The sequence below is a fragment of the Strix uralensis genome, chromosome 14, assembly GCF_047716275.1.
Source record: "Strix uralensis isolate ZFMK-TIS-50842 chromosome 14, bStrUra1, whole genome shotgun sequence".
Taxonomy (NCBI): domain Eukaryota; kingdom Metazoa; phylum Chordata; class Aves; order Strigiformes; family Strigidae; genus Strix; species Strix uralensis.
The window spans coordinates 18,385,157-18,409,974 of NC_133985.1; the positions used below are offsets into that span (position 1 = coordinate 18,385,157).

Below are 24,818 nucleotides of genomic sequence, written 5' to 3' on the forward strand. Positions count from 1 at the left end.
TTTTTGTTAAAGAGGATTATATTATTCTATACAATAAGTCATCTGTTGATAAGAATAATATGGACAATACTTGAGTTGCATAGCAACCAGCTTTTCAGTGATTCTTGCTTGAAGGTACTCTATTCCTTGAAATGTACTTATTTTTTAATATTTTCAAACACAGGCAACTGTATATTCAAAAGTTTCAATAATTTCAGTAATTGCATTAATTGCCCTGGTAAGATGAAAAAATGGAAAATGTTCCTTGGTGATCACATGTTGAAATTCCTTCAGGGGCAAATTCAAAAGATTTGACATGGTTTTACTGAATTAACACTTTGTGTAAGTTATCAGCTCTGGACTTAGACTGAGGGGGTGGCAGGTCGAGACATGCCAAGGAGCACTTGGACGCTGGCTGGGTGCTGTGTTTGAGGAGGGGGCAGCGCGTGGCTGTGCTGTGTCTGGGGTAGGTGTGCTGAAGCTACCAGCCCTTTCCTGACTCCCCCGCTTTTCTCATAGTACTTCAAACAAATGATCAACTCTGATATACTGGAGGGGCTGATGTGAAGGCTTTGACCATGCCTGGCTGCTGCCAGCTCATTTACCAGTTCCATCAATAGGATAGAAAAACATGTTCTGCAAAGGCTGCTCCATATCTGCAGTGGCTTTGGAAGCTACCATGTGTTTCTCTGCATTTTCTTTACATCGACTCAGGCTTTTCTGATGTGATGGGATACTGCAAATAAGTAAACAGGGTACATGCGGTGCATTTTTCTTCAAATGGGAAAAAGATGAGCTGGCTCACTTCTGCCTTTTTGACTTCAGTAGTAGGAAGATTGGTTCCAAATTTTGGAAACTGTGGATACATTTGAGATGAATATAATTCAATGTTTGGGCAAATTATTCCATTTAGACCTATTTTGGTTCTAACAGCTCTGTAATCCAGCTAGCTCTAGAATACTCAGGGGAATAAGCAAAGCAACCACTATCACCAAGCACAGAGGAGGTGGCAAGAGATGAGCTGAGAATGGATTTAAAACCTCTGACTGGTTATTATAAAATTTGTTTGGAAACATTTAAATCCTGAGCGCTGCATAAAATCCTCTCATCACCTCTTTGAGGTGGATGAATAAAGATTATTATTCCCATTTTACAGCTAAAAAAACAAAGATGTTAAGTGTTATTTTCCAAGGCCACACGGAAGGCCACTGGCAGGCTGGGGATAAGACCTCATAAATTCCTGGCTCCAGCCCCACGCTCTGTCCATTGACAATGGTGACTTTGTGTGCAGATGAGCTGCCCTTGCACAGCAGCAGAGACAAGCAAACACATTAGCTGGGATGGGTGTAATTAAGACAGTTATTAATGAAAAAATAGTCAGAAAGACTTTTGCAGGAGCTACAGGGGTTTCAATCAATTCAGCCACCTGAGGATTTATGAGGGTTATTTCTTGAGAAGTGTGAATGTGACAGTGCAGGACACCCCTGAACTCTCCTTTGGAGCAACATGCGCAGCTTGAGTCACCCGCATTCAGACTGGACCAGGGTGGGATGTGCTGGGGGGATGCTGTGTCTGCCCTGTACACGTCTGGGATGGCAACCAGTAGGGAGAAAAAACCCATGTTAGCTCTAAGCCAGTGTTGGCCCCAGAACAAGTGGTTGTACTCTGGCCATGTGTTACCTTGGTCAAATTGAAAGAGGAACCTGACCACCAAGGCAGATTAGGAGAGGGAAGAAAACCCAAATAGCTTTGAGATGGCAGTTCAGGAAGCAGGTAGTATGGGGTAGATGCCTACAATCTCATAGGACAGGACTATTCAACTGAGAAGGATTTTTTGATTGTGTACGTCTGAAATACTAACAGAGCTCCTGCTGCCTTCATTTGGGACAAGATTTTACCTTCGATCTTTTCATTAAATGGTGCTGGTTTTATCTCTGCTATCTGACCTTTTCATGTCTAAGCTTGATGCAAGCAGGAAAGACGTTCTCAGTTCAGCCACGGTGGAAAGCAGTGGTTTGGTCTGAGCCAGGTTCTGTTTCCCGGAGGGTGGCACAGGTGACACAGCTGAGATGGGAGGACAAGCCAGGTTTATCCCTTCAATCTGGTGTTCATCCTTACTGTTTTGCTGTTGACCCTGGTTGGAGGGAAAGGAATGAGTGCTCCCCTTACCTCTGCTTGTCCCAGGAAGACACAAACTGGCCGAGAGCGGTTGTGCCTGGCAGTGCAAGGAGGTTGTTAGCTGTACATTAGGGTCACAGAATAGCTGTGCTTGGAAGGGACCTCTGGGCATCATCTAGTCCAATCCCCCTGTTCAAAGCATGCTCACCTAGAGCAGGTTGCTCAGAACCTTGTCCAGCTGGATTTTGAATATCTCCAAAGACAGAGACTCCACAACCTCTCTGGGCAACTTTTCCCAATGTTTGGCCACTCTTAGGCTGAAACTACAGTAATGCCCTTACAATTTTTTTCTTGCCTTTAAATGGAATTTCTTATATTTCAGTTTGTGCCCGTTGCCTCTTGTCCTTTCTTTGGATACCGCCTTTCTTTGGATACTCCCCTCCCAATAGGTATTTATATACATTGATGAGATCCCCCCGAGCCTCCTCTTCTCCGAGCTCTCCTTGTATTAGAAGGTCACCAATGTGAGTTGGGTATCTTAGTTACCCACTGTCAGTGGTAGATACAGAAGACTGAAAGAATCAGCAGGAATCAAGCCCTGATCTTCCATTGTGCTATACAAACCTGTCTGAAGATGGAGTTCTTGACCCCAACCTTTGGCCATCTCTAGTAACCAATTCTGCACAGACTGAGTTGCAAGGCCAGAACATACATATTATATAGTATTTTGACTGCTGTTCATATTTTTGCACTGTTTTCATATGTTTAGGGTAGGAATAAAGATGAGAGGAGATATTGTCCCTCTTATTTATCTGGGTAAATGGTTGAATTTGCCTTATTTATATATTAGACTCATAGCTTATAATTTCCTGGTGTGTTTTGTTGGGACCTTGAAGAGTAGAACTGGCTGATAGCATAAACAATACGTTGTATTCCTGATCTGCTTACATTTATACAGAATTAGAGACTGAAAAATGTTTGCAAATTGCTGCCATAAGAAAGCTTTACAAGTCTTTTGAATGCAAAATGACAGTTTGTGAAATGAGCTATTTTTGTTAGTTTGGTTACCATGGACACTCAATAATTGTATTTATTTACTTTTTGCTTGTCTTGTTCAGGATGAAAGAAGAATATAGGTCTAATCCAATATACAATGAAAATAGAAATGCCAAGTAGAAGCAATGTAAACAGTATGTTTTGCAGAGACTTTACACATTCAAGAAGGGAAAGTCATATGTTAAACTGTTTCCCGAATGTGTATACTACTACGGTCCAACTTTTGCTTCCATAGTTTGAAGCTATCAAGTTAGGCATATTTCTGCTCCTTCTGGAGCTACTGAAGAGCAGCAAAGCCTTCTCCGTTGGTACTCTTGGAGCACCACCTAATGGATGAGTTAGGAAAGGTCCTTTTCCAGCAAGCTTCTGACCAGCCTAAATTTCTGATGTTCTTATCATCAGGTACCTGCTCATCAACACCATTGCAAAGCTGTACTCAGTTATGCCAAATGGCAGATAAATAAAACAGTTGGTTAAGGAAAGCTGCCATTCTGTGTGTGATACCAGTGTGTCTTTCACATGTACTGGCAACATGAATGTTCTTGAAAAGTTTGGGTAGAATATAGACTAAATTTGCAATTTTCTTCTAAGATGACTTTGTATTTGAAACTGTCAAAGAAAAAAAAATTGACATATTTCTTCCTTTCCAAACATTCTCCACGAGTATTTGAAGGACCTTCCAGTCAGCTTCATAAATGAATACTTCTTCAGTGTCTTCATAATAGAGAACTGAACATCACACTGATGATTTCCCAAAAGACAAGAGGGCCTCTGGATCTATGTATTAACAACTTTCAAGTATTTCCTTCTGCCTTGCTTTGCCTCTTTGTACGAATGGTAGTTGCAACTCAGTTGTCTTCTAAATTTTTGTTTAGTTTTTTCTGCTGCATCCGTCTAAGAAGAAAGGGAGTAGAGAAGAAATGGAGACAGAATCAAAAAGGAAGAGAAATAGAAGGCATTAGTAGATGTTGAGTTTCCCAGAACAAGGATCTTGTCTGATTCTCTAGGGCAGACTGTCCTCATAACCCTCTGTGGTGTCTCCTTGCATGGGGGATGTTCTCCCAGCTGAGGCCTTTCCACTTCTTGGCCAACATCTCCATCTGTTTCCATCAGCAGTTCTCCGAAATGCCCACAGATTTTTTTGCTTTTCTTGCTGTGAGAAGGAAAGTTTCTCTTTCCATTGGCAGTTTTCCTGCTGATCAGCTGAGTAATGCTCTCCACAGGCCTGCTGTCCTGTTTGGAAAGAGGTCCTTCCCAGCCAGGTCTGAGCTCCCAGCCAGCTGCAGGACCTGCATGTTCCTGGCAGTGTGGGCCCTTTGCTGGCCAACAGTAACACCTACACCTCTTCTCCACAGGCAGCCTGCTAGCCCCCAAACTTTCTTTGCAGTCTGACAAAGAGGGATTTTACCTTTACTTACAGTCCTCGTTACTGTACACAGCTCATCTCTTTTCCTCTTTCTGCTTTCACTTTATCCATTTAATAATGAGCTGGGCTTTTCTGAATCTGATGAAAGGTCCCCATTGACTTCCAACAGAAAATATTATCAAGTGTTATCTGATATCTCTATAAGAGTAAATTTTTGGACAACATCCTTCCAAAACATAACACATTTGCCCTATCTAGTAACAAGCTGTGCCTGGTCCCATGATTTCCTAAGTTCCTTTCTTGCAGTGCTGCAGCATTTAGCTATAAAGGTGAGTCAGCTGGAAAAATGAATAAAAATGCAACATGTCTGGCTGAGGAAACCTCTGGTCCATAGACCACTGGAGCCTTGGAGGGAAATACTATGCTATACTTGTGCTCCTCTAATTCCCTTCCCTGGGTATCCCATTGCCTACTATCAGGAGAAGACCGTGACTTATGTGGTTCTTTGGTCTGAACCAGTGCAATTGCATAGCACAGTGAGGTGACTCGGAGCCCAGACTGGTGGTTCCCTGGCCTTGCAGCATTCATTATTAGTACTGTTGGAGCCTTTCTGATTTGAAAGCCACTGACAAATTGCAGAAAGTGGGAATTCAGGTGAAAATTTGCTAGGAATCAAGTGGATTTCTCTTTTCAGTCTGTCACATTATAGTGAAGAAAGACAAGGGGTTAGTGGCCAGATGATTTGAGTGTTCAGTGGACTTTTGAGTACTCAGCAGGTAGACTGTTTTTCCTCTTACTCTTTGGAATTCCTCCTCACTGACACAGGACCTCGACTCCTATTTATATCTGTAGCACATGGACACTTAAAATAATTGAATTCCTACTGCATGCCTCATTTCCCAACTTAAAGAGCAGTAAGGCTCAATTTTACATGTGTCTACATTTCTGATGTTAAAAATTGTGTCACTGACAAAGAAGTCAGGCTGTCAGCTGAAATGTGTTTTATAGACTTGGGTGTTCTCAGTTTCCCCTCTTATGTCAAAGGGATTTTCTTAATTTTCTGCATTGCGGTACATGCAAAAAACCCCACAATGCTCCACATTAACAGTTGGCCCTCCTTTCATTTGCTTGAAGACAAACTCTAAAATCACTGTTTTGATCAATAAGCACTGATATGCTCTTGGACCGAACCAGTAGTTTTGCTCTCAGAGTGGACTTAAGTATACAGTGAAAACAGCTGCCAACTCATGCCAGATGCCAACACAGTGCCCAAACCGTGGGAGCTACTGGGGACGCTGCGGCAGACTGATCTGGTCTCTGGCAGACTCAACGTTCATCAGAAAAGTGCTGCAAGCTGCTGTGGTTGTTCATTCAGAGACTAATCTTTTGCTTTTCTGCTGGAGTCCACTGGCAAGGTTTCAGTTTAGCGAGCAGGGAAGAGGTGACATAGGACAGAGGAAAGCTATAAAATTGTGGTTATATGGAAATTATTGACTTTTAATATTCTGTGCTTGTTTGCTGATCATGCAGAGATTTCTTTGCAAACATTCCGATACCCGTAAACAAAGCACATGTTGATAGTGTGTATTTTTTGTTTGTTTTCTGATCAATGCATCTTAAGATGTGATGATTTTCATTTGGTAGAATGTACAGAAGGAGGTCATTATGAGACAGAGAACTATTAGCAAAGCATACACATGACTTGAGATTTCTCAACTTCATTTTACAGCTTTCTTTGCTTTTTGGATCTTGCAGTAAGATTTCTCCCTGAGTTCCTTGAAGGGATTGATTTCTTTTGTGAAGCTTTGGAGAAATGAGAACAAGGTGGAGATGATGTAGCTAGTTTGTTGGTTTATTTGCTTGTTTGTTTTTGTTTTAGCACTGATGGATATTACTAAAGACCTCAACAATGGTCAAGCCTTGTTTAACTGAATAGGATTTTTGCTTGAAGAGCCAGGATTTTACTCTGCAGTAGTCACTCAAAGTTTGTTTAAGTCTGTTCTTATAAATATACAAAGATGCAATAAAGGCACCACAACTGTCCCACCATTTAAATATGGTTATTAGTTCAGTTCCAAGGGAATTATGGCTGGAAGCAGTATGATCCAGCATGGGATTCTATTACAACTTTTTCATTCCACAGTGGTATCAGAATCCAAACTGTGCCTCTATTTGGTTTATTAATTTGTTTTTCTGAACATTTGCAGAATTGTAATATCCCAGTTTTGCCAAAATCAGACCTCAGTTTGGCAGACTTTTATCAATTCCAGTTGTTCTTCCACAACCCTTTGAGGATTTTCTTTTTCATGTAGTCAATACTCTGTGTACTCCACCACGCACTCAATTAGAGGACATGTCAAATACATCTGTATTTAAACACGAACTATATTACTTCTCTCTTATTTTTGGCTCAGGCTAGGTTTTGCTCTACGTTAGGTATTTTGGAATGACAAATGCTTACAGTACAGTACAGCATCTAAATTGTAGTGGTTTGTGTTATGATTACGGTGTTGTCATGGTAATACAATTTTTGCAAATGAAAAGCCAGGGTTCACATATGTAGTTCTTACAAATCCTGGAAGGCCTAAGATGGGTCAATTAGTCATACATTTTATAGCATCCCACATACAGTAAATTTTCTTAAGTCTTAGCAATGCACAGTATTAAGTAGAATTAGCCGGGAATTCTTAAAGATAGTATTATTTTGGAAAAAGGCAAATGTAGTAGTTGGCTTTTGAAATACCTTTCTTGTTCAAGAGAATTGTCCTTTGCACCGCACCTAACACGTTGGCTCATTTGAGTCGGCTGAGCCGTGTTGGCACACCACCCATGTAAGGTTTATAGGGAGAATGGCATACCACGTGTGCTACCTTCTGAGTGATCTTCAGATGTGGAATGTGATAAAGAAAATGGACTTTAAAAGAAAGTCATTGGGAGAGTCTGTTTCTGAAAGTAATGATTCAAGTACAGCTGAAAAAAGTACACTTAGTTTTCACACTTACAGAGCATCCAGTGGTGGTCAAATGTCTGACAAAACAGCCCTACAGCTCAGTTTCATGACAAAAAGCAGCTGATGAACGAGGGCTGGGTGCTGGCTCTCTGCTGTTGTTGTGATTTGCTTCCCTTGGCCATTAGGCATTACCCTTCCCCATGCTGGGTTAGTCTCTGCTGGCCGAGAGCCGCTGCAGTTCCAACACGGGCTCCGTTAGAAACTGCATATCCAGACTGGAAGTAATGGTGCAAGCTGGTGCCAGGGAGACGTAGAAATAATAACACACAGTGCACAATACAATACCAGTTTTGTCATTAAAATACCCATCTTTTTATTTTTCTTCTGTTGTGTCTTTTTATTTTTCGTTTGTTGTATCTTGTACCTCATTAAATGCAGAAGTTGCATGAACTTTAGATATTTTCTTAATTTCTTGATCCAGTAAAATTTGTTTCTGAAGGATAATTTTCTCTTCATTAAGAACAGACTTTTAATGGAAATGGAATATTTAGTCAAGTGCCTGAACAAGTTGGGGAAAAAAGTTCACCAAGCTTTTAATAAATAACTGTTGATGTCTTCTCCTCCTGCACATGTGCAGTCTATGAGTCTGATAGAGATTGGGAACCCTTCGCAAAGTCTGGAAAATGTGTGTCGCTGGGCCTACTTGCAACAGAAACCTGACACAGGGCACGCAGAATATCACGACCATGCTATCTTTCTCACAAGGCAGGATTTTGGTCCATCTGGCATGCAAGGTAACATGTATATCAGATTTCATTTTGCATTTGTGTTTATCACTTAGCAAGACTAGTCATCCAAAGTTTAATTGCGTATCTTTTGCTTGGTTTTGGTCAACATTTTCTTCCCCCAAGAGCTCTGCATAGGGCTATTTCAGTTGTAACTGCTTCACTTACTATTTTATCCTTTCTTACTGGTGGGTTTATTTATTGGATCATTTCTTTGCTCTTGCTGAAGCCAAGAAAATGGGATCTGTATGTAAACAGTCCTGAAAATGCCCAAAGATTAAAGAATAGATTTTGTCTTTAAAAAAGTCTCCAAAGCTGTTGCTGTGTTCCAGCAGGATTGCCAAAACATATTGTTATGGAGAGGTCTGGAACAGCAGGGCCAAGTGCTGTCCACTTTTTCCTTTTTTCAGGGCTCTGCTTCCTGTGAGATCAGGTTTGTTCACTGGAGAGAATAAATCTCAGAGCTTTCCCATTCCTTTTGGGTTGACCAGATCTGCTGTCAGCCCACAGCTGGGGCGTTGCTCGCCTATTCCCTCAGGGCTGGAACTGCACTGAGCTGCTCGTGAGCATGTGGTGTCCTTTTCCCCTGTTGCCTCATGCACTTCGACAAGGCAATTGCAGGATGATCCTAGAGGTGACAACAGTTTTCTTGGTGAGCCAGGAATATAGTTTTAATTTGTTCAACAGGCTGGTTTAATCTGTTTCATAGATGAGGGAGCACATTATTAAATGTTCAGGGGCAGAGGTCTGTTGAGAGGATCGCTTCAACTATGTTTGTGTCACAACAGAAGACAGATGTTTGTCCTACGGCTTCTCACCACACTGTCTTTCCATACTTGTTCATTTTCTGGAATATTTTCTCACAGGCTATGCTCCAGTCACTGGAATGTGTCATCCTGTTCGAAGCTGCACTCTCAACCATGAAGATGGTTTTTCATCTGCATTTGTGGTGGCTCATGAAACTGGACATGTGTGAGTAGAACCGTGGACATCCTGTGTCCTACCCTAAATTGTCTTTGGTACTGACAAATACCGATGACATTGGAAAGATGCAATTTATGTTAAGAAACAACATTCAGGATTGGCTCTGGCTTCGGGTCTCAGGTCTCTCAAAGCTTTCTTTATGATCTGAAGTAAGCTTTATATTTTGGTATTTTCAGATGGAAAAAGGAACTAATACCAAAATATCTTCCAGGGCTGCTGTGAGAGTAGATTGAATGATGTATTATAGTTTCCTGGTGGAGATGTGAAGTACTCATAATGATGAAATATGAATTCATTAAGTTAGTGGAATACATGATTCTTGAAAACAATCCATTTGAATAAGCACGTCATCTGTATATGTTACTGCTGGTAATGGATGCAATACTCTACAGAGACGAGGTGCCAAGCACTGAGGTTACAACTGTTCTATGTATTTCATATAAAAAATGCAATCATTTTACTTCATGATGTGATTAGAACCAGTGATCAGGCAGCAGTTGTCAGAGCTTTGGTTTCTCCCAGAGTGCTTTAGTTTCCCTGTTTGCAGAGAACATCCACTGATTTCCCATTTTCTTTTTGGTAGAATAACAGTTCCCAGAAGGCTTTTTCTGAGCAGTTTCAATCTATTCTGTTTTCCCTAAGAAACCCTGCAGGCCCTTTTCTCTTTGTTGTATCAGAATTATTAAGGGCTTTAAACAAAAAAATCGCCAAAGTTATTGAAATCACTGTAAACGTATCTTAATTAGACAGGGACATAGAATTGATACCCAGATGGTATTTGATTCCAGAATTTTTGAATTAGGATTAAAAAGAATACACTGTGAGCTTTAAAAGAGATACCACTGAAGAATGTTTGTAATTCCTCAAATCACGTTCAGCCCCAATCTGTTAATTTGGTTTAAATTATGGACAGATATTGCCCATGTTAGTCAAACAGTGCTCATTAAAAAAATGCAATGTAAGATCCTAACAAAGGAAAGGAGAAAACATATTAATAATAAGGACAAAAAGAAATTTAAAAATGTGTGTACCTTGGGGTAATTTTTTAGAAAGCACCCAACACTTTCCAGGCTGTTTCACATTTAAACAATGTGGGGTTGCTACTGGGCAATACCAGCAGTTAGTCTAAACTAGCTTTCAGGGTGATGTCTTTTTTTTTCCATGCAAAGGACTTGTCTACGATTGCAAATTACTTCAAATTAAGCTAAGGTGTGATTTTTATTTTTTTTTTTTAAAGTTAGATAAACTCTTAAGAAGCTCCAGATTGGAGTATGAATAAATTTCTGTTAAAGCTCCTGGAGGGTGGACTAGATCCTTAATCCAGAAATGAATTCATTTAGCCATAGTAATTCACAAATGTGGATGTGCACAGAAGTCTAAAGAAGGCATTTTTAGTCTATTTTCGAAGTGGATTAAGCTAATCACATGAAAGTACTCTCAAGGGTCAGTGCTTCTATGTGGGAGCTACTACAGACTAGCTCTTCAGCTTCAGTCTCACCCTCTTATTTCTCATGACTTTGCTTGTGTGGACAAGGGTCATGGGACTTAACCTTGTTGCAGTCAACCACTGGTGACATTTGGGATGTGGAAGCACTTGGGCCCTCTCAGTCCACCTGTGATGTAACTGTGCTGGCTCTCTCCTGTGCGGGGCAGTTTAGGCATGGAGCACGACGGCCAAGGGAACAGATGTGGAGACGAAGTCCGCCTGGGGAGCATCATGGCCCCCCTCGTGCAAGCCGCGTTTCATCGCTTCCACTGGTCTCGTTGCAGCCAGCAAGAGCTGAATCGATATCTCCAGTGAGTAACTGTTAAGCAGGCTCTCTGCTTTGATTAGGAAGCATGTCAGAACAATTCTACGTCTAGAATTTGTGCTTTGTCCTTCTGTTAGTTACTCAAATGGGGTTGAATAAAACAAAGAATCCCCCCCATCTTATTGGGAACAAGATGCTTTCCCATCAATTGCACATAATAATGCAAGTTCTCAATTAGTTTGATTTCAGTCCATTTAAAATTGTTCTCATTTCATTTACATCCATGCATTTTCTGGACACCGATAGTATATGTGCTGTCCTCTCAGGGATTATGAGAAGACACTATTAGGAGTCTCACTGCTAACCTTCCCCCCTCCCTAATATAACCCATAGCTGGAGGAGCACCTATGCTACCCAGCAGCATGGTGTCTATCTTATAGATACCAGATTTGGCTTCAAGGGCCATTTGTTGCTTATGATACCTGTCAAGGTATGATAAGATGGTGCTGCCTAAAGAGCAGATTCAGCCCTTTAAGTGCTCAGGGCTTTTTTTGACTTTAATAGATATCTAAAGAAAGAGCGTGGTTCTAGAATTAATTCTTCAGTTGTTACTTTCCTTTGAGTACACTAAATGCAAAAGCTATTTAAACAGCTTCATCCATGTCTCTTGCCTTTCCTTTGAACCTGATACTTTGGGCACTAGACCTGCACTGGTGTTCCCTGACAAACTCTGATGTTTATGACCCTGGTTTTGCTTACAGAAGAAAATCTTTCTCTTGTTGTTATGTGCAAGTTGTACAGAAAAATATGGGGAAACTGGTAGGATACCTAGCAAAAAGTGAAAATGAGTAGGAAAAAATTCAGCAAAATACATGAAGTAAACATGATTCAGTCTTTCTGTCAATGTTTTTATTATCATAGATGTCTTAGGTATGGCAACGAGGAATAAAAACATTGTGAGGGAAGTGTGATTGTTTCAGTTAGTAAGATCCTTTAGAGCTTTAACCATTAAATAAAAATCATCTGGCCTAGAGAGCTGCTTTACAGTCTTTTAAATACAGCTATTTTTAAATATAACAAAGCAGAATGATGGTTTGCTTTGAAGTAAATCTAACCTCAGAATTCTGCTTTCAGCTATTGGTATCTTCAAGGCAACCTGAATGACTGCCAGAATAGATTTGTGTATGGTGTCCATTAAATACCTCTGAGACATTTCAGAGATACTGTTGACCATGTTGGTCTTGTGAATTAACCAATGATTATACCGTGTTAACCATTCAGTGCTACTGCCTCAGTCCTCTGCCCTCCACGCGACATATCTGATTTTAGTACGTTACAGACTGTCCTCGCTATTTGGGAGGAGAGGAGAAACTCCCATATTCATCACACGGGAAGGAAACTTTGTACAAACTATGGATGGAGCTGAGAGCTATCAGGACAAGCAGAGAGATGGAACAAACTTGAGCATTTAATGCAGGCAGGAAAGTAAATGAGTTGCTGCTTCTCAGCAAGGACACAGGAAAACTGCAAGCTTAGTGGTAATCTTGGATGGTTACCCTGGCCTCTGCTTCTAAAACTTCACTTGAAAGACAGTTGCAGGCAGCAAGAAATTCCACAAATGGAAAATTAATTAAACTTTCTTTTCTTCTTGGTCTCATGTGGATTCTTCCTTTGATTCCTTTCACATAAGGAGCCTGGAGACTGATAGGAATTTACCTGCAAGCTAAATGGAAATTACAATGGAAGGGCTTCAGAAAAAAATAGATACAGGATCCATTAAAGGTGGATACAACATGATAAAGTTGATGTGAGCATAATTGCGATATTAACTGCTCTTCACAACCAGCATCTGAGAAATTGTAGGTTCTGTTTTGTTTGGAACAAAAAGGCAATGAAACCACAAACACTGTGCAAGTCTCACAGCCCCATCTGTTACTGTAATTTTTGCCTGTTGCAGTTCCTATGATTGTCTGCGTGATGATCCCTTCGAACATGACTGGCCTTCCCTTCCACAGCTGCCAGGAATTCACTACTCCATGAATGAGCAGTGCCGTTTTGATTTTGGTTTGGGCTACATGATGTGCACAGCTGTGAGTACTTAAATTTGGCTTCTGCTATTTCTCATCCAGGAGTGTTGTAAGTGTCTCCGAAATGTCCGTAATAGGGACAGTGTAGCGAAGCCCACAAGGAAAGATGTTGTGCCCACTTAGCTGTAAGCAAGGAATAACAACTGAATGTTGACAAATATGTTATTTTAAGTATCTCTGTCTTTTCTTTTTTAAACTGGAGTTACAGAAATAATTATTCTGTAGTTTCATAAATAGCTGTAGACTTCAAGCAAACAAGCTTGCTGCATTATTGAACCTCCTATTGCTGGCAGCTAGTTATTTTGCTCAAAACTCCCACCCAGATGTGAAGAAGATGGATTTGGTGGCACATCTTGTAGTACTAACACAGGGCAGTATGCTTTTATGATCCAATTTTATGGAAAGTGTGATGCATTTTGATGCCTAGCATGAGAAAATAAGCATGACAGCGAGTAGAGCAGCTTGCAAGGACTCTTGATGACATGGTTGGCTCTCTTGAATCAGAAAAACAAGAGACAAAGTCTAAATTTAAAGCAAGGCAAGATTAGTGCAATTCTCAGCGGATTGGCCTCAGAAAGCAGTCTTCTGCAGCAGGGCTGTGCCTCCCACCTCCAGCTCCTCAAGTAGGACAAAATATTAAATGGAAAGGGATGTTTTCAGCTGGTGTGGCAGCTGTTAACACATAACATTTCGTTTTTCGTTCCCATCTGCAGGAATATGTGTGCTGAGCAGTGTCTCTAGATAATGGATGAGAACCTTTAAAGCATCAGCTGTAGTATTGTGTCTTGACACACAATTCCCACTGATGCTGCCTTGGAAGAATGTCCCAGCCAAAGAGTGTCTTTTCTTACAGCCGTTCTCCAGAGCCTGGGAGACAGAGGCTTTCAATTCTTCTTGGTTCAGAATAGCCAAAAGCCTGTCCAGACATCATGTTTTAGTATATTGTGTGGTGGGTGGTTCTCATCCTCTCCTATACAAGCTCTTGTGTTGTAGGTAAAATGCCGATTTATTAATTGGATCAGGGTCCTGAGTTCAAATTTCCATCTTCCTAAGAAGGTGATTGCAACAGCCGAGTGACAGTCTGAGCAGCTCATTTCTCTCTCCCATGAGTACTCAAGGATTTTTTGTTTTGTTTGCCAAATGAAGCAGCACTATTTGGCAAAGCTGTAAGAAAAGGCAGTGTGTGTCTTACCATCTGGGGGAACTGGTTTCCTCCTTGCCCAGGCTGCCTTTTGTCACTAGTGTAAAACTATTTTTGCCTGACTTTATTCCATCGAACGCAGGCAGGATCTCGCTTCAGAGTCACTGATGATTTTGCATGAAAGCTCAGATATGCTCCTCAATCCACAGACACCACAGTGTTCCTCAGGAATCAGTGATAACAGCTGGCATTTTACAGCTAGGAAAGGAAAAACCCCACCGTGCTGCAGCTTCTATTGCAGTTTCAAGTGGGAGCTGTCTCAAAGTGTATTCCACTCTGATTTTTCTTGTATTTCAGTTCCGTACATTTGATCCCTGCAAGCAGCTGTGGTGTAGCCACCCCGAGAACCCCTACTTCTGCAAAACAAAGAAAGGGCCTCCGCTGGACGGGACCATGTGTGCACCAGGAAAGGTGAGAGCGGGTGCTCTGTGTACATGCACGCTCACGTGTGTTCACATGTGTTCATGTCCGGTGGGGGATGTTCCCCTTAAAATCAAGGCGAAGAAGAAAAGAACCCATCTGGAAGATTTGAAATCTGCTGAGATGTGGGGCAAACTCATGAATGCAAGTTGGGCAGTGTGAGGGGAGGAGGCAGGGGCCAGGGCTGCTGTGCCCTGCATGGCAGCTCTGTGAGCATTGAACCCCGTCCTCGTGCAAGTCATGGAGGTATCTGCAGATTGCCCTGTGCTTCTTGGCAAGTCTTTGAGCCAAAAATGGGGAAATTTCCTCTCGCCCGCAACTTGTGTGAGGTCAGGGGGGTTGTGTTTGTATCAGTGATGTTGTCGTGATGCTGACTGGCCTCCCTGGTGCTGGGGGTGCAGTGAGGTCCTGGAGATGTCTGCCAAGCTAAGGCTGCTGTGGCTGCCCCGAGGGAAGGGATGGATGTGGGATTCGTGTGCCAGCTAGAGAGAACAAACATGATGGCAGAGAGGGTCTGTGAAGAGAGAAGGGCAGATCTGCGGAGGCGGGTTTGCTGGCTTGATGAGAGTCAAGGCAGGCATGAGGAACTGTGGAGGGAAGGTGTGAGGTGGCAAGAGCTCAGACAGCTCCGACCCCTCAGCCACCACGCTGGACCTACTCCAGGTCTCAGTTATCCTTCTGCGGAGATCACGCCATGCTCATAGCAGATCTGAACTCCAAGTCCTTTGAAGTCTGCTGAAAAAGTCTGGCTTCCCTGGGCTTTGGATGCAGTGACTGAGGGGGAGAGGAAGGTGTCGCTACTTGGAAAGATGTTTTGTAAAACCCAATGGATGATATCATTTATGTGATAAATGAACCGTATTAGCAGCTGCTGTTGTAGTTTGAAATGTCTTTTTTATGAAAACATAATGTAATGCTAAATTAATTCCCTAGCAAGTCATGGTCTATATAAACCACTCCCTTCTGGTTTTCTCTTCTTTAGATTATTCCTGTTATAACAGCTTTGTTTCTTGTTTAAATATATATATATATTTAAATTACAGTCCAAAAATCTTAGACAGTTTCTTTGGATTCACTTTTCTGATTTCTGTGTTAAAAATATTCATGAAACCCCCAGAAAAATACAGTTATATTCCGTTTTGTTGCATCACCCTCTTTGCCAAGCCATTCATTCATATTAGTATTTGAACAGAAATGAGAAGAAAAAAAGAACTTGTAACCATACAGTTAAGGATCTGTCAGTGCTTCCATTATAAACAGTTTGTCAGGATATTATGCAACTCAGCTGTAAAAATTTTCTCTGGACTGGAACTTGGGATCCAAGGCTTCAGCAAACTGTGCAGCCAGCCAGTCTTTTTAGTTCAGTGGAGATGCAAGAGAGTATGTGCACATTCTGAAGTTTCAGTAGATGATAGAACTATGACTGTCTTATTCCCAGAGGAGCTGTCCCAGTTTTTTGATAAATAAAGTTATTGCAACCTTCCAGGAGAACCTGAGAAAATCGTATAAAATGAAAACCATTTTGTTAGATAAGGCTCAGCAGTCTGAGCTAAACATTTTTTTAAAAATAGCATGAGTTATGAAGGTTATACAGCTGACTGTATATCTGAGCTCAGCATTTGACCAGTGTATTTATTAGTTGTTGGTGTTTTTAATACAGGCACATCAGATCAGTCCTTTTCCATCTGTTCCTTTCCTTTTCATCCCTGCCTTTGATTTGGCCTTCCCCTGTTCACTCTCTTCGTTGATTTGGACAATACCAGAGACTTACCTGAAAGAACAGGGACTGTAAAATGCATATATTGCCCAAAGCCGGGACTCAGTTTCAGTGTGGCAGCCTCCTTTTAAGATACATCTCCTATGATACCTCATCAGCACATGAGGAAGAGGAAAATAACTTCAAACTTGATCCACTATTTTCTTTGGAATAATGCCAGAAAAGAAAAGAACAGAAACATAAGCAATTAAAGATGTTGATTCAAAAAGATCCATTTGTTTCCCACTTTAGAGACTTGCAGTTTTCATGATTTCATACCACTAATTCCCAGAGCCTATTTTAAGCTCAAACCAATCACAACACTGCTGATGTGTCAAAGAAACATCCTGGCTCTGCAGCAGCTGAGGGGACCGAATGCCAGAAATGAAAGCGATGTTCGGGAGACTAACACGGCGTATGGTGCGTAGATGTTCTCACCTAAGCCTGGTGTTCAGATAACTGATAACTTGTCTCTTCACTTGCCCAAACTTAGCAGATGCTATTGAGGAGAATCCAGTCCAGCTGCCTCCTTCCCAAGTGCCGATCAAGGGGCAAGGACACCCGTGGGGACATGAGATCTGAAGCTCATTTTCAACAAGGGCGCTGATAAGGGCCTTGTCTCTGCACGCCCAGGCTGTGTCTTGGCCCTAGGCAATGACCCTTAGAAATGGAAGGAAGATTAGACTTTCTAATGCTGTCTATATGTGTGTATGTATGCATACATAGAGATGTATATTTAAGTAAATATATGTAAATGTATGTAAGCTCTTCTGTGCATGTGGTTATTTGAAATAAGTTGCCAAAAGAGTGAGGTTCTGCCATTTCAAAAAATTTTTAATAAGTCTCCTTGTGCAAATAGAGACATTGAACAACCATTATGTTAATTGGCAGCAAACTAATAATTTGCTGGGTTTAGAGACAGAAAAATAAAATATTATCTTAGAGCTTCTCAGGCAGAGAAGAAAACTACTATTTTGATAGAATCCTAAAGGAAATAATAGAATATTTTATATTGTTCCCAGCCTGATTTTTTTAAACTAGATTGAGTTTTCAATAGCAAGAGGGAAGATTGTGTCAATTTTGTGAAGCTTTGACGATGCAGCAACTTGCAATTACTTCACTTGTAATTTCTGCATGTGTCTGAATGGTCACATTAACTTCCCTGAAATAACTCCGGTGTGTAAAGTTAAGCACATGGAGAATCAGAGCCTTAATGTGAAGTCAAAGACACTTCATAAATTGCTATAGTAAACCATGCAGATGAGGTGTAACTGTGCAAAGCCTAACTCTGCATAGCATTCTGTGGATTAAAAGAAAACATATGCTTTCATCTGATAATTTATTTACTTGTATACAATTCTGTCAGCTCCACCATTAGCCTCAGGCTTCTGAAGCCAGACAACTGTCAGAAATATATCATCAGTTTTAGTTGTTCCATTTTTTTTAAACTACTACTCTTCTGGGGAGACATTTATATCGGCTGAAGTAGATAACTGTTCTCCACAGGATAGAAATGAAACCCAAAGTCATTCATGCAAGGAGATCGCATGCTCGAGTCCATCTGCTTGCTGCAGTGACTAACACAAAGGTTTGCACCACCTGAGCCTCCTTTGTTTATTTTCTTGGAGAGAGGTAAAAACCTGGTACCTGCCCCTGCCAGCTGAGCTGATGTTGCTCTTGGATTTGATTTATGTGCCAAGGATCCAGCACAAACCTAGCAGGTATTCTCTTCACTTGCACCATGCTAATAAGGCGATCTGAGTCAAACTTGGAATGATTTTTTAGTCTGTCAGGAAAGGAAGGGAATGATTAAATATTGAAATAAATAGATATTATTGAGAAGAAAAATGGACTGAGAAAAAAGGTTTCTGAAAACACTAATGTGTACTCAAAGCAATCCAGATAATTTCCCACTGAGAAAGCTGACCTCAGCTTCTCTTGGAGACAGGAGACAGATGGGTAAGTGTATGCTGTGTTAGTCACCACAGAAACAGTGAGGATACTTGATTCTCCACTGAAGAAACTTTTACTGGCTTAGGGTAGACTTTAGCACTAGAGCTTTCAGTTTATCCCTTGCAACTAATTATTCTCAAACAGATGGAGCAGAGCGGGCCAACCTGCATGTGATGGGAAGTACAAATAAATCAGTAACCCTCTCCTGATACGATCTCAGGAGAGAGGGGAGAGCTGAGGGACACCAGCCATGATGCAGCAGGAGGGGTTACCTGGTAGATAACTGGGGGGTCAAGCAAGGAGATAGGAGAGTTGCTGCACGGTATAAAATAGGTAGAGATACCTGCGGAAGATCTGCAGGTCTTTTCTTGAAAAATTAACTTGCAGATGCGTTAAGCCCACAGGAACACACTGGCTCTTTTTTTGGCGTCCACAGCAGTTGTTTCAAAGAACTGCTGAAAACAGCAGTGGAATGTTTTACTGCAAGAGATTTAAGCTTCCTCTCCTGGAAATTGCACTTGTTTTGGACTGTCCTGTTTGCCAGAAAAATAGGCGAGACTGCAAGAAGTCATCTTGTCTTCCACTAAGAAAACAATTTGCATTTACCCATGGGGTTTTTTTCCTCATTTAAAAAACCCCCTGCTTTAATATGCTTCACTCTTTAAATGAAACCCCCTGTTTATGAAGGGAATTGTGATTGAAATTGGCTCTTTTCCACCTCATTATTTAGTTAATATAGTAGCAATAGGAAGGGTTGGCTCTAGCTTCCTTTATTACACTGGAGATTGCTCCATCTCTGCTTTTACCTTCTCACGCGTTTTCTTGCATGCGTCTGCACAGAGTAAGGCTCGGTTGTGAATCATTTTGTTTTATGTAGGCTCCTTTCTTTTAAACCACAAACAAAAAGGCAGAGCTGGGGATGACTCATTTTACACAAATGCTTGTCTCCTAATAGCTCTGCCCCAGCTTCCCGACAATCGGCATTTGACCAGCTTCTCCAGTAAAAATCAGTGCTGCTCTTTCCTTTACACAGCAAAGTCAATAACACTTTTCCATGTTTGCCTTCCAGTTCAGGGACCAGTCACAGTGTCAGATAGGTGGTTTATTAGTGGCTGTTGCAAACCCACATGTCCCTGTTCCTGGCTAAAACAGGGAAGAGAGTTTGGAAAACACAGCATCACATGTCTCTCCCTCTCCTCTGCCGAGTCCAAGCGCGGGATCATCACGTAACGAACATACACGATGTGGCTCTTGAAATGGATTCAGTGATTGCTGCGGACCTTACACCTGCAGGATGCAGAACCCTGATAAAAGAATGTTTAAGCAAGCACAGACCAGGAGCTGTCACATCTCATCTGCTTCCAAGCCCAGCTGAAATTTGTATTGACAAGCTGATGCATTGCCAGCTTTCCCTGCATCTCTGAATGGTCCCGTTGCCGCACAGGGCCCGACGACTCATACTGCTCGTTCAAACAAACCTCTCTAAAGCCATAAGTAAACAATCCCTGAAGGGTACAGCGCTGAGCTTCAAAACCGAGCAAAGCAAAGGACATATTAGCATTTTGCATTTCTTTCATGCTTTGCTGAATTGTCTCTTGTTCTGTCAAACAGCTAAGAAAAATCTGCCCATTACAACTCCACAGCAGGATTGGTATAATTGGCTTTGTGGTAACTCATCTATTTCATAGGTTTTGACTTTGAATATTTGAAGTCATGAGAAAGAATGAATAGTTGAAACCTAATTTCTGCTCTCTTTTCTGCTGCTTGTCCAACCAAATCAGCACCAAAATAAATTATGTGAATAAAGAGTCAGACATTGAGCAGATTAGCAAATCAGTAAGCGGTGTCTTGTCACCATTTTACTAATGATTCTCTCTTTAAATTCAGCATTATTAATGATTATCCATGACTTTTAAATTTGTCTTCCAGATCACTAATCGCTCTATGCTTAAGAACGCTCTCCTGTTATATATCTTCTGATTTTGTTTTTGCTGGCAGCATGCATTTAGCCATATGCTCAGCTTGTGCCGCCTGCCAAATTCCTGCGTTCCAGGGCTTGTTAAGCTGTGTAAAATGTTGTTGTTGACTTGAATGTTAAGGAAAGTAAGTGACTGATTGCACTTGTTGTTATAGCCATCTGTGTGCCTGAGCCAGAGCTCTTATCCCGACAGTAACCGTTAACGCAGACAAACTGCGACGGTCTAATGCGAAGTCATTTGTTGGGCTGGAAATAATTTCCAGCACCCACATTTCATCAGCAGACTTTTATGAAAGCAAAAGTAGTACTAGAAAGGGCCAGAATTTGTGATCCTTGAGAAGAATTCATCCTGACTTCAGCTAAGAAAAAATTCCTTGATTAGGGACTGAAGAAATGGGTGGAAAGGCACTGGCGGGTTTCTTTAACGAGATGAGACAGTAGAGTGTATCAGTACTGAAGCTGTGAAGGCTCTTAAAGAAATGTGTAAATACCTTCTAGGTTCAGAGAATGTAGCAAATTATGTGTTTTAATCTCTGTAGAATGACTGTATTAAAGACCAGGTAAAAGAAAAGAGAAAGCCTAGTAGGACGTGATTGTTCAGAAGTGGGACTGTCCAGGGCTGCTCCCTGATGAATGCTTCCTGGTATTTTGGTCAGGTTTACTATGAGATCTCCAGGGAGACTGCAAGAGTTCTTTATTTAATAGCACTAATGTCTAAAATGTAAGTTGGCTTTAATTTCATGCCACTTTGCTGATCACATTTATTGCAGGAATACGTATGCTGAATGAGGAGCTGCTGGGAAGGACAGTGCTGCAGCAGCACCTCTCACCATTGCTGCCTGAAGTGGCTGCATGCAATGGCAGAGGCAGAATTTTACATTTAGCCTCCAAGATTTGGGATTCTGCCATTTCTCTTAAATGTATCTGTATTAGTTACGTTGAAATCAGCACTGCAGACACATGAAGAAGGAATGTAATGCTGAGAGCAGTTTAATGAACTTGGTAGGCTTGAATACATACAAGCATACATGTGAATACTTAATGGGTGTAAGTTTATAAAATCTGAGTAAGTTTGGGGTCATGGGCACAATCTGACAGTCAGTCTCTCTACTTTCTGCTGGAGAGGTGAAAAAAAATCCAGAATTTGTGCCTAAAATGAAATCTGTTGTACCACAGTTTCTCATATTATATAATTTAATCATCTAATTGTTTTGACATCTAATTTTCTCTTTTAGCATTGCTTTAAAGGTCACTGCATCTGGCTAACACCAGACATCCTGAAGCAGGATGGACACTGGGGGGCATGGAGTAAATTTGGCTCTTGTTCTCGCACCTGTGGCACCGGGGTGAAGTACAGGACACGGCAGTGTGACAATCCGCAGTAAGTAGATGCGCACCCAGATGTTGTTCTGATGTGGAGCAAATGAATGGTGAGAATGCTTGCTAAATTACTAGTGCAGTAATGCAGTAAAGGTTGTTGAGTGGTGCTTGTTAAATCTGACCTATAGTATATGTTGTCAGAAATTCTCCTTTTGGCCCTTAGCAAGTCATGAATCATCTTTATTTCTCAGTTTATCCATCCGTTAAGCTGCTTATGTGGTTACAAGGATCTTGAAAGTGCTATTACACTATTGCATAAAGCATAAGTAAAAGTTTAGGGCCCTATATATGTCTTGTTTTAATATGTGATTATGAAATAATGGCGATGATTTGCTGGATTTTTTAAAAAAATGCATATACCTTTTAAAAATTTTTATTTAATCTACTTTTAGGATATTTTAACGAGAAGGTCTTAAAATATTTTCAAGCTAGTTTCATTCCAAGTTGGAGCAAAGCTCCAGAGATCAGAACCTTCCCCAAAGTTAATTCTAGTAATATTGAATTGTTTTGCTTCAATAATTTATAGATAGCTCATCTAGATAGTGTAGAATGACTTAATTTCAGTAACACTGGAAGTATAATATATTTAATATAGATTGGCATGTACAAATTATATGAAATGTATAATTATTGCTATCTTATTTGGATATCATAAAATGTCAAGATCCTAACAGCAAGAACTGAAACCATTGTCAGAATTAAATGATTTTATCAGACAGAATATTTTTAACATTGACTTTCTCAGTTTGGGCCGATAAAGTGATTGAACTTGAATAGTGTTAAAGATCATCTTATCAATGATTTAAAAAAAAGTCAATTTTTAACAGAACATTTTCTGATGTAAATTGTTCTGTTAAAAAATAATTTACCAGTTCTAATTTCAGCCTTTATTACACTGGCAACGTGAAAGTGACCTTTATAATTGTGGGCACAGTTTTAGCTGTAAAATCTATTTTCATGCAGGAAAAGCCTAATGTACTATTGAAAATGTTTTCCGTGTCTCTGGAAGAGGGTGCAAACCCAGCTACAACTCCTGAGCTGTGTGTTGCCAGGTCCAATGGTGATGTGATGCACGTCTGGCTGGAGGATGCAGCACTTGAGCTGGGCTCTGGTTCTGGATTTGCTGCTGGCTTAGGGAGTGAATGTGAATGAGTTGCCTCATCTGCTCATGCTTTCCTTTCCTGGGCCACACCAAGAAAATGGCTTTTCTTGCCTTTATCAAGTGGTTTGAGGCTCTGCTTGCAGCTCTTTTTTAAGAGCTAAATAGTGACAGTGGGTTTTTAAAGAAAATACGTATTTTCCATATCAGAAATAAATCGCTGGTTTCATCAAGTGCCTACTGACATGGCTGAGAATTAAATCACTCTTCAAGGGATTTGATAGATGCTGGATTCATGCATTAATGGCAAAACTAACCATGGGTTTCTCTCCCTGCTGCAGTCCTGCCAATGGAGGCCGCACATGTGTGGGGCCGAGCTACGAGTTCCAGCTGTGCAACACTCAGGACTGTCCTAAGGACTTGGAAGATTTCAGAGAGGAGCAGTGCCGGCAGTGGGATCCTTACTTTGAGTACCAGAACACGAAACACCACTGGCTCCCCTATGAACATGTCGATGGTGAGTGGTCCCTTTTTCCTATGAAAAGTAAAATCAGTTGCAAGCACAAGTAAAAAATATATAAGGAGGGGTAAAACTTTTTCTAGGGAAATCGTGCCTCGCAAATCTGTTACAAGTTGTTTGGGGAGGAATCAGTGAGTATCAGTGTTTGAGTGATCCAATTCATATAACGTACTTGGGTTTTCAAAGCTTTAGACCCTGCTCCCCAATAACTGCTCTTAAACATGAGATAAAAGGGAATGGTCTTGTGTGGGGATATGCGTTCCACAAGGATGCGTACTGGGAGGATGGGTGCTGCTGAGCACCTGTGGCCCTGAGCAGGGAAGGGGAGTGAACGAGGTGACAAAATCTGCTCAGGGATACAAAATTATCTCGCTAATTAAAATAAGAAAGCCCACTGTGAGAGCTGCAGAAGGACCTTGTGACACTAAGTGACTGAATGTGGCAAATGAAGTCTGGCAGTGATAAATGCCAATGGATATGGGGATAAAAAATGGGTCTGTACGCAAGGTGGGCTCTGACGAGAAAGGTGTGGGAGTTGGGGATTGCTTTAGGAAAACATCAGTGCAGTGACTGTCAAGCGAGGGATTGAGAACACCGATCTGCCTCTGTGTACCTGCATGATGTATCTGCATTTTAAACACTCTGCCAATGTAGCTGAGGTTGTGCCCATCTCATTGCTGCCTCCGTTGCTAAAAGACTCACAGCTGAACTTGGACGGGCCTGAATAAAGCAAACATAAGCAATGACTTCCATATGAGGAGAGTTTAGATAAACTAGGACTTTTCACCCTGAAAAAGTGATGATTTAGATTTAAAAGATAGAGTTACAGAATGGTGAGTGGCGTGACGAGACTGAACATGGAATGATGATTCAGTTTCTCATAACACAAGCCTGGGAACATCAAATAAAATTATCAGATGTCAGTTTTAAAACAAATAGGAGGAAGTACTTTTCCACACAGCATATAATTAAACTGGAATTCATTGCCACAGGAAGGTGCAGGTGCCAGAAAGTTTTAAAAATTATTTAGAGAAATTTTTGAAAGTTCTATAATCCGTTAAGAGGTATTAAACACCAAGTTCTAGCCATTATTTAGGAAGTCGCCAAGCTGCAGTTTACAGGGAATTTGGAGAATATTCTGAGAAAAGCATCACGTTTGTTCTTACATCTTGCAAACCCTGCTGGCACTGTTGGAGGCAGGTGTTGGGTTGGATGGGCGCTGGGTCTGAACCTTCATAGTCAGTCTGACGTTGTGGCATCTCAGCAGAGATCATCACTTAGAACAAAAATGTTCATTTTCCTGTTAATGCCTCTGCTTAACTGTCAGTGAAAGTGCAGCTGGTTGATTTGGGCCACGAAGGCCGTTGCCATGCTATTGCCACGTTGTGTTGAAATCATGCTGAGAAGAGGTTTTACCAAACAAAAAGGCGGAGGG

At 41.1% G+C, this 24,818-nt stretch overlaps 1 protein-coding gene across 1 annotated transcript in view; it reads left to right on the top strand.

Annotated features, from left to right (window-relative positions):
- Positions 1–24,818, top strand: part of ADAMTS2 (ADAM metallopeptidase with thrombospondin type 1 motif 2) — a 190,776-nt gene that overhangs the window by 143,225 nt on the left and 22,733 nt on the right. Inside the window, exons 6-12 of the mRNA XM_074883501.1 lie at positions 8,107–8,263; positions 9,121–9,226; positions 10,892–11,035; positions 12,947–13,079; positions 14,575–14,688; positions 21,620–21,765; positions 23,205–23,380. Coding sequence (XP_074739602.1) covers positions 8,107–8,263; positions 9,121–9,226; positions 10,892–11,035; positions 12,947–13,079; positions 14,575–14,688; positions 21,620–21,765; positions 23,205–23,380 — 976 coding nt within the window. The remainder of the gene's footprint in view (positions 1–8,106; positions 8,264–9,120; positions 9,227–10,891; positions 11,036–12,946; positions 13,080–14,574; positions 14,689–21,619; positions 21,766–23,204; positions 23,381–24,818) is intronic.